This window comes from Salvelinus fontinalis, chromosome 9 (assembly GCF_029448725.1).
Source record: "Salvelinus fontinalis isolate EN_2023a chromosome 9, ASM2944872v1, whole genome shotgun sequence".
Classification (NCBI taxonomy): domain Eukaryota; kingdom Metazoa; phylum Chordata; class Actinopteri; order Salmoniformes; family Salmonidae; genus Salvelinus; species Salvelinus fontinalis.
In genome coordinates, this window is record NC_074673.1 from 52,476,147 (window position 1) to 52,485,873 (window position 9,727).

General features: G+C 42.9%; 1 protein-coding gene and 1 long non-coding RNA gene across 4 annotated transcripts in view; one reads left to right on the top strand and one right to left on the bottom strand.

The window, feature by feature from the left end:
• Nucleotides 1-1,627: 1,627 nt before the first annotated feature.
• LOC129861802 (uncharacterized) lies at nt 1,628-3,177 on the bottom strand. The gene is made up of 3 exons (XR_008760673.1): nt 2,767-3,177; nt 2,153-2,320; nt 1,628-1,848 (listed from the first exon to the last, which is right to left on the bottom strand). It is a non-coding gene; the product is annotated as an uncharacterized LOC129861802 (long non-coding RNA).
• Nucleotides 3,178-5,123: 1,946 nt separating this feature from the next.
• coro2bb (coronin, actin binding protein, 2Bb) overlaps nt 5,124-9,727 on the top strand; it is a 57,485-nt gene continuing 52,881 nt past the window's right edge. For 2 of the 3 annotated variants that reach the window (XM_055934829.1, XM_055934831.1), the window contains exon 1: nt 5,124-5,351. In XM_055934829.1, the coding sequence (XP_055790804.1) occupies nt 5,337-5,351 (15 nt within the window). In that variant the 5' untranslated portion in view covers nt 5,124-5,336. The remainder of the gene's footprint in view (nt 5,352-9,727) is intronic. The other variant, XM_055934830.1, reaches the window with a different exon arrangement.

A 9,727-nucleotide genomic window follows, 5' to 3' on the forward strand; every position in this document is an offset into this window, starting at 1 on the left:
TTAGTTAGGTCAGGGTGTGACATGGGTATTTATGTGGTTTTTGTAGTGTCCAGGGTGATTGTAAGGTTTAGGGGGTTTATTTAGAGTTGTTGGGTTTATGTTTAGTATAGTTGTCTAGCAGTGTCTATGTTGTGTGTAGTTGTCTAGGAAAGTCTATGGTTGCCTGAATGGGTTCCCAATTAGAGACAGCTGGTTTCTGTTGTCTCTGATTGGGAGCCATATTTAGGGTAGCCATAGGCTTTAGTTTGTTGTGGGGAATTGTCTATGTCTGAACGTTTGTAGCCTGTGTGTGTGCACTACGTTTATTAGCTTCACGGTCGTTTATAGTTTTGTTAGTTTGTAAGTGTTTTGGTTCGTTTTGCCTTCTTCTATAATAAAAGGACGATGGCTTATTTTCCACATGCTGCGTTTTGGTCCGTCTCTCCCCCACACGATCGTGACAAATATGATATTTCAGTTTTTATTATTAATACATTTGCAAAAATGTCTAAAAATCTGTTTTTGCTTTGTCATTATGGGGTATTGTGTGTAGATTGATGAGGAAAAAACAAGTTAATCAATTTTAGAATAAGGCTGTAATGTAACAAAATATGGAAAAAATCAAGGGGTCTGAATACTTCCATGTCATGCAGATGAGCCATTGTTTACTTGACTGACCACAATGGATATTCATTACGTCTTTCTGGTGGGTAGTTCACACTAGATGGGAAGCAATGCTGTACTGTATATAGGCAGGCAATGTGCTGAACAGGCAAACATAGCTAACTATTTTATCGATTGCCAACAAAATAATTATTGAATCACAAACCATTACAGAAATTGCATACAGCATTTCTTACCTCTTTCAGTGTTGGGGTTTACACAACCACACCTTGCACAGCTTCAGGTTCCCTCGAAATCCACCAGTATCTCAAATCAAATTGTATTAGTCACATGCGCCGAATACAGCAGTTGTAGACCTTACCGTGAAATGGTTACTTACATGCCCTTAACCAATAATGCAGTTTTCAGAAAAATACCAACCGAAAAAAGGAAATAAAAGTAACAAATAATTTTAGAGCAGCAGTAAAATAACAATAGCGAGGCTATATACAGGGGGTATCGGTACAGAGTCAATGTGCTTGGGGCACCGGTTAGTCGATGTAATTGAGATAATATGTACATGTGGGTAGAGTTATTAAAGTGACTATGTATAGATAATAACAGAGAGTAGCAGCAGTGTAAAAGAGGGGGGGGGGGGACGACAATGCAAATAGTCTGGTTAGCCATTTGATTAGATGTTCAGGAGTCTTATGCCTTGGGGGTAGAAGCTGTTTTGAAGCCTCTTGGACAAAGACTTGGCGCTCCGGTACCGCTTGCCGTGCGACTGCAGAGAGAACAGTCTATGTCTAGTGTGGCTGGAGTCTTTGACAATTTTGAAGGCCTTCCTCTGACACCGCCCGGTGTAGAGGTCCTGGATGGCAGGAAGCTTGGCCCCAGTGATGTACTGGGCCGTACGCACTACCCTCTGTAGTGCCTTGCGGTCAGAGGCCGAGCAGTTGCCAAATGTTGATAATGGGATATGGAGAAGGGTGAGCCGGTCAAGGATCGATTCAGACAAGGTGGTAAATTGTATGAGAAGCGACAGTTTTAATTTAAGAGTAAAGATATCTGGTACAAGCGTATACGGACTCGTTCCTTTAGCTCATAGAGAACCTCCAGAAAAAAGCCCAGATAACAGAATGCATAGACATTTTATACAACACAGAAAGTAGGTTGAGTCTGGAAGTTCTGGTCATTTGGTTGGTTCTGGACAGGTTGTTGTCTTCTCAGATTGGTCCTGATGAGCTGGGCGTCATCCTTCTGAGTCTTGTAGCAAAAGTTCTTTGTTAGCTGAATATTTGGTAAGCAGGAGATTTTGTGTGTGCGTAGTCAGCCCTCTGTCCTTGGGTATGTGTGTGTGTGTCTTATTATCTTGTGAAATGCGGACCCAAGCACCCTTTTCTTATCAGTGTTTATGAAAGGTTTACGTCAGCCCTCTGTCCTTGGGTGTGTGTGTGGGTCTCTGTATCTGTTTATGAGTTTGTGAGAAACCCTGCTTAGAAAGAAGTTAGTTATAACAATGTAATAGCAATATGCTTGTGTTATTTTAAATGGTATTTATTACACAAACCAGGCAGTGATGCAACCCGTCAGGATGCTCTTGATGGTGCGGCTGTAGATCCTTTTGAGGATCTGAGGACCCATGCCAAATCTTTTCAGTCTCCTGAGGTGGAGTGGGTTTTGTGCCCTCTTCACGACTGTCTTGGTGTGCTTGGAACATGTTCATTTGTTGGTGTCCCTGAGAAATACATGTTTGTGTGATCTTACTGTATTGAATTTTATAGCTAGATGCATTTTTTGGGGTGGTCCTGGGCCGAAAATGCTGTTGACTGCCTAGATAGTTAGTATTATCATCTACGAACTAAAAGACAGCCATGTCAACAATCTGCATATCTTGCTTTAGATAGCTAACATAAGTTAGTTGAAATTAAGGCATTGGGCATCTTGTGGGGTTTATGCAGTGTAGCGACATGATTCTATTGTCAGATTAATTTGAGTACAAAATAGTAAGTATACAGAATATGTTAGCTAGCTAGTTCGCTAAGTAGCCTTATTAACTAGCTTGAACATTGAACACACTTAGATCAGAAGCTGACGTAGCTAGCAGGCTAAAAACACAAACCAGCACTTCCGTAAAGTTACCAGTCCATGGGAACAGTGGCAATTTCGCAGTTACTCTTTCACCTTTCAAAATATGAGATTCCAATATGAATCTTGTTTCTGGATTGGTCATGAGCAGTTTTTTTCTCGCATCTTTGCTCTTTTGCGGTCGATTTGATTCCGATCCGAGAACCGAGAATGATGCTTGTTGGCTTCGTCTGCTCTGCTTTGTTTTTGGCAGCTGGAACGTTAGGTTGCAAGTGACATTCACTTTCTCTCCAGCTCCGGGGCCGCAGGGTCAGTCGATTAGGCGGGATTAGTGCGAAGACACACTTAGCCCAGAAGGACAGTCAAAGTTGGCTCAGTGCTCAACCGCCTTCTTTTCATTCAAAGTGGAAACATTTCTGCTTTAACTTCGAAATTTGACTATTGGAGAAACGTAACGATGCGAAGCAGGAGGAGTCAACCCAGGGTGTCAAAAAAAAATTGAAATTTGTCACACTCCTTCAGCAAGTAAGGAATCATACAGGAAAGGACTTGCACTATTGAATTTTCTTACAGCATTGCCCTCAACAGCTTCGTTATGCGTTTAAGAAGAGCTACAGACTGTGGTTGATGATGTGCTATACAAAGTAAATACATGAAAGACTGCGCAGTATTGTGACAGCTCACTGATAGATGTAGATTTTGGTTTGTTGTCATTCGTTCATTTAGAATTTGTTATTCTGGTGTTTAATCAACCGAATGGGGGGCTGATCAGCTGAATACATACTATGTACACAGTGCACAAAACATTAACCCCCCCAATGAACGCTACAAGGTGTCGAAAGACTTCTACAGGGATATACAGGCCCATGTTGACTCCAATGCTTCCCACAGTTGTGTTAAGTTCGTTAGATATCCTTTGGTAGGTGGACCATTCTTGATACCCACAGGAAACTGTTGAGCGTGAAAAACCCAGCAGAGTTGCAGTTCTTGACACAAACCGGTGCTCCTGGCACCTACTTTACTACCATACCCCGTTTCAAAAGCACTTAAATATTTTGTCTTGCCCATTTAATCATTGTCTCAAGGCTTAAATCCTTCTTTAACCTCTCTCCTCCCCTTCATCTACACTGATTGAAGTGGATTTGCATAACAAGTGGCATCAATAAGGGATCATGGCTTTCACCTGGATTCACCTGGCAGTCTACATTATGAAAAGAGCAGGTGTTCTTAAAGGATTTTTTTTTTTTTAAATGTCAAGTTCATATTCATAATCTTCAGCACCACCCCACCATCAACATATATGTGAATTTGTGCGTTTTGATGTTTTGTTGTAAAAAGATAGAGAAAGAGCTCTCAGTTTTTCCAATGACATCATCAACCAATTTGGAGAGAATTAGTAGACAATGCCTACTCACAATTGGTCAAAATCACACTATGCATACCAATGTTGTCATTGGAAACACTTATCTTCCTCTATTTTTTTTACTACAAAAAAATAAAAATGCACCATTTTCACATATGTTGATGTTGGGGTGGTGCTAGAGATGAGGAATATGTTGAAACATTTTGAAGTTCCCCTTTTATGTTTTGTACACTCAGTATGCTATGAATACATCCCTAGTAAGGAAAGACAGGCTGAGGTTGTTCATGGATGGATGTATTGTATGTAACAGGACTTGGATTGTTGTTTGCAAAAGAGAAAGGTCATTGCTGTTGTTCCTAAAACAACCACACGGTGGCAGCATAACATCAGCTAATGCTTGAAGAACACAAGTTCTCGCAAATATCTTACGAGCAACTCCTACTACAACATACTGAGATATTGTACTTTCTGACAAATGGATAAAAAAAACCTTAATGCATGCCAGGTAGAACACATTGACATCTTACAACATTATCTGCGCAGCGTTCAACCTGAATACTATTATCGTTATTAATCTCTTTACAGACTATTTCAAGATGAACAAAGATTATTTAAGGAGTTGAAAAGTGATGCTCAAGGTGAGTGAAAACATTCGTAGTTTGTGTGAGAGAGAGTGGGTTGTTTGTCTGTTGCCAGTAGACATCCATCTCTTGTTTCAGGAACACGAGCACTGGGGGAATTAATGTGCTTTATGCCAGTGGAAACCTGAACGGAAGCCCACCACCACCAGACCTGAACTTCACTTGCAAGTTACTCACAAATAGTTACCATTTCACTGAACAACATTCTCTTCTCTACTCTCCAATCCTCTCCTACTCTCCAGTTCCCTGTCTCTCATCCTCTCCCACGTTGACATCGATCCTCTTCCTCTCTTCTCCCCTGCCCTCTACTCCATCTCACTGGTATTGCTTCTTTCCCTAAGCCAGTAAATCACTGAGCTTCAGTGAGGCTGTGAGAGAGGAGATTACAATGGAGGGATGAGGGAGGGGAGGAGAGGAGGAGCTCTTCCTGTTGTAGTGACCATGTGCGCCTCCTGCCTCAATGCAGCACTCACAGACCGACAGCAGCATCATCACAACAGCAGCAGCTATTGGCTCCTTCCACATAGTGAGTGAGAGTGCAACTTCACTCCCTCTTTCTCTCTCCTCTCTCTCTCTCTCTCTCTCTCGTTGTGTCTGTCAGATTTAAAGGAGTTCCTGTGCGATAAGAGAACGTTGGTGGAACACCCACACGCCTCCACTGCATGGCTCTCACAAAGGTAAGCCGCAGACTGAGGAGAGAGATGCTGGCTGGGTCAGGAGGATGCTGCTTTGGGGAGGTGGTGGTGATAAAGTTCAAAATGGGTGGTTAGGGAAGTGATGCTCTTCCGTCACTGCTTCAGCCAAGATGCTGTTTTGGTAGGCGTTAGGGAGGGAACCGCTCCTAGATTGTGAAGCCAGATGCTGCTTTGGAAGTTGCTGGGTGGGGAAACATTGTTGGTGTGTCCGTCTCTGTGGTTCAGCTTTGACAGGTGGAGGGCAACTAGATAAAGTGGCAGGGCTGTCATTGATGCCAGGCTGACAGCTGCCCTTGTGGTTACAAGAGGCTGGGGGCTTTTAGGTGAAGTATCACTTTTTGTATGTTTCAGACAGGTGTCTTCATTTTGGAGTATGCAATGAATTTGCGAATTGCTTTTTTCATATCATGATTGTCATATTGGAGTGAATAGGTTGGTAAGAAAGCATCTCCCTCTTTTGCAGTCCATTTGGCATTATTTAGTTCAGCAGTGGAGTTGTCGAGCTGAGGGGAGCGCATGTGTTTTGTTTGTGTTCAAATCATGAACAGTATACTGCCAGTTTGAGCTTGCAGCCAGCAGCAGGCTCAATCCCCTTGATGAAATACCAACAGGACAGAGGCTTTCCACTGGGAAATTAGCATTATGTCCATCTGCTGTGTACTATAACAAATAAATACGACAATCATATTCGCATACCATAGGCAGCACTAGAGCAGATATGTAGAAAATCATCCACTACTGCTAGACACACTAAGCCCCTACGAGCAGCAGCATCCCACAACAAAAAAAGAGTAGAATAGGGAGGGGTGCAGAGAGGAGAGACAGAAATAGACACAGAGAGAGGAGATAGACGGGGTGAGAAAGAGGGAAGAGAGGGGGGGGGGAGAAAGGAAATTAGAGATGGGGAAGCAGTGTGGCGTGGTGTGGAGTAGGAGGCGGAGAACAGGTGTTAGCCGTACAGCCGTCTGTAATGCTAACCAGGCCTCAACCACATCACTCAGACACACAGAGAGATCTGTCTCAGTGAATGGGAGGCCTGGCCTCTGGAGAGAGAGAGAGAGAGAGAGCGAGAGATGCTGACTGGGTTGCTGTGATAAACACAGTGGAGAACAGACCGTCCTCACTCAGCACACTGTGACCTTGCTGTAGCGTTCTAGCAGACCTTGGGGCTGGGTGGATGTCAGGGATATGGTATCACAGGAAAGGGACACAGGCTGATAATGATACAAAGAGAGCTCCCAGTCAACATCTCAACAATCTTAAAAAGACCATGACAAAAATAATACACACGAGTAAAGCACTAATGTTGCATCAAATCACAGCCAATTATGTTAACCTAATTATACATTACTAACCCTAATCTCTTGAGGAAATTGGAATACTGCATATGAGCTAACCATAGGCCTAAAATGCTGATAGTGTAATACAAATGCAGTCGAAAGACCAAACTCAGATTGTATCCTTACCTTTGCCCAGTCACATCCATTAGGCTGTGGAGATTGTGTCTGAGCCTCTTAAGGCCTTTGCAGACTGTACGATTTTATGCCACAATTTTAGCGTCCCAAATAAATGTTCATGTCATGGGCATACTCTTAGGTTGTGAACGATTGTTGGACGTCTTGGCTTGTTCAGTGTGACAGGGTCTAGGTCTGCCGATGAAGTACCACTACGAGCGGTCGTAGGCTCGGACAAAGTTCAGTTATTTGTTTTCCTTTATCGTGAAGTGCGGCTGGTGTTGCAAGCCGATCCCGGCGACTGACCAATAGGAACATGGCCAGCACTTAGTATGCACACAATAATACGGTTATTGTGAATAGTCAGATTAACATAATAGTTTGATTTGAACGATCTCCCTAATAATCTTGCTTACACAACTTTACAATCGCCAGACAAAACAAATGTTCTACAACAGGGACCATGTTATTTTGGGAAGTTTGGACATAAAAAGTTTGTATGTGAAAACAATTTCTAAGATGGATACTTTCACTCGCGCATAAGCATTGAGAGAGGCTTGCGCTGCTGTTGCTGGCACATGCACAGATCAAACGCACCGCTGCAGCTGACGTAGCTTCTATTGGATAACGTGGCCTCGCAAGCCAGTCGCAGAATGTGACGACAGAATTGAAGCAAATCGTATAATCTGGCTAGGTTGATATTAAGATTTTAATTTGGTAACACCGCACAGTGCGACGTGATAATCGCAAAGGACTGAATCCGAGTACAGTCTGCAAAGGCCTTTAGCAGTGAGTAGGAGGGTGAAGTATTGTATAGAGCAGCTGGTGGAGGAAGAGGAAACGTGGCTGGGGGGAAAAAGCCTATTGTCCCCCTGAAAATATCCACAACAATGGCATGACATCAACCAGGAAATTTACGTAACCTATCTCGAAGTACAAACCGCAGCCATGACACTCAGGAGCTAAACAGTAAAGTTAGGTCTGGTGTGTATGTGGTTCACAGTGTGAATGTGACCATTTCAAACCACGAGTGCATAGACGAAGACATGATACATTCCCATTCTCTGCCATCTAGTACATTCCCATTCACTGCCACCTAGTACAGCTATTAATTGTTCTAATGATGCTTAATGATTACTGTCACCTCCCAAACACATACGATCATGATAATAATTTAATGATGAGGCCCATACACAAGCATGACGCACCTACAGTACTTTAGGTCTGGTATTCTATGTGAAACTAAAGGATTTCTAGACCTAGACAAAAGAGACAGGGATTTGAGTCTGAGGAGGTCAGATGGTCCCTATAAGGATAGTTACTTACCCCTCTATCTGCACTGGAGACTACCCTGGTTTGTACGCAATAGAAAACGTTTTAAGATGTGTGTTTCTTATTGGACAGGTCCAGGTAGTCCCTTCTTGTTTCAGGCCATTTTCTTCGATTTGGTGCCTCATAAATAAAACCCTGGTCTGCGGTTCAGATCTGCTCAAACCATCACAGAGCTGTCAAAACAAATCCAAACCAATGACCAAAAAAACAGCAAGACCTTTACAAAGGGTGAAGGTGTGGATCACTGGGAACATGTGCCATCTCACTTTACCCCAGATGCATGCCGATTGAAATGTCAAAGGGTTCACAGGTAGAGGAAGAGCAGGATGTCATCCATTAATAAAGGAACCAAGGGGGAGATAAGGTAGGATGGAAATGGAGCTTACGCAGTGAGAGGTCTGTTCTGGGGTTATGGAAGGAAAGAGACTTTCTTCCTCCTTCTACATGACTCAAAGGAAATAGCTGCTTTTGATAATAAGGGCTCATAAGGTTGACGAGTCCATGCGTCAACTACCACAATAGACCTGTTTGAACTGTATTGACCTACCGTACTAATCTGGTTAAAGGTGTAATGGTGACACTGATTTTCCTCTTTGTTCAACGCTAAGGAGTTGGGTTCTCCCATGGGGAAAACAGGGTTCAAATCCCGCATGTGACAATGGCATCCAACGTGGGGTGGTCTCTCATGGGGGAGGAGGTCAAAGGGGGTGAATATAAATCAAATAAACTGTTTTTGGTCACATACACATGTTTAGCAGATGTTATTGCGGATGTAGAGAAATGCTTGTGTTTCTAGCTCCAACAGTGCAGTAATATTTAACAAGTAATATCTAACAATTTCACAACAATACTCACAAATCTAAGTAAAGGAATGGAATTGAAGAATATGTAAATATGTAAATATATGGACGAGCATTGTCAGAGTGCCATAGACTAAGATACAGTAGAATAGAATATAATACAATACAGTATATACATATGAGATGAGTAATGCAAAATATGTAAACATTATTAAAGTGGCCAGTGGTTTGAAGTCTATGTATGTCAATCAATCAATCAATCAAATGTATTTATAAAGCCCTTTTTACATCAGCCGATGTCACAAAGCGCTGTACAGAAACCCAGCCTAAATTCCCAAACAGCAAGCAATGTAGAAGCACGGTGGCTAGGAAAAACTCCTTAGAAAGGCCAGAACCTAAGAAGAAACCTAGAGAGGAACCAGGCTCTGAGGGGTGGCCAGTCCTCTTCCTGCTGTGATGGGTGGAGATTAGAACAGAACATGGCCGAGATGTTCAAATGTTCATAGATGACCAGTAGGGTCAGATAATAATAATCACAGTGGTTGTAGAGGGTGCAACAGGACAGCACCTCAGGAATAAATGTCACTCTGAGTTAGAGACAGCAGGTGCGGTAGAGAGAGAGTTCAAAACATCAGGTCCGGGACAAGGTAGCACGTCCAGTGAACAGGTCAGGGTTCCATAGCGGCAGGCAGAACAGTTGAAACTGGAGCAGCATGACTGGGGACAGCAAGGAGTCATCAGGCCAGGTAGTCCTGAGGCATGGTCCTAGGGA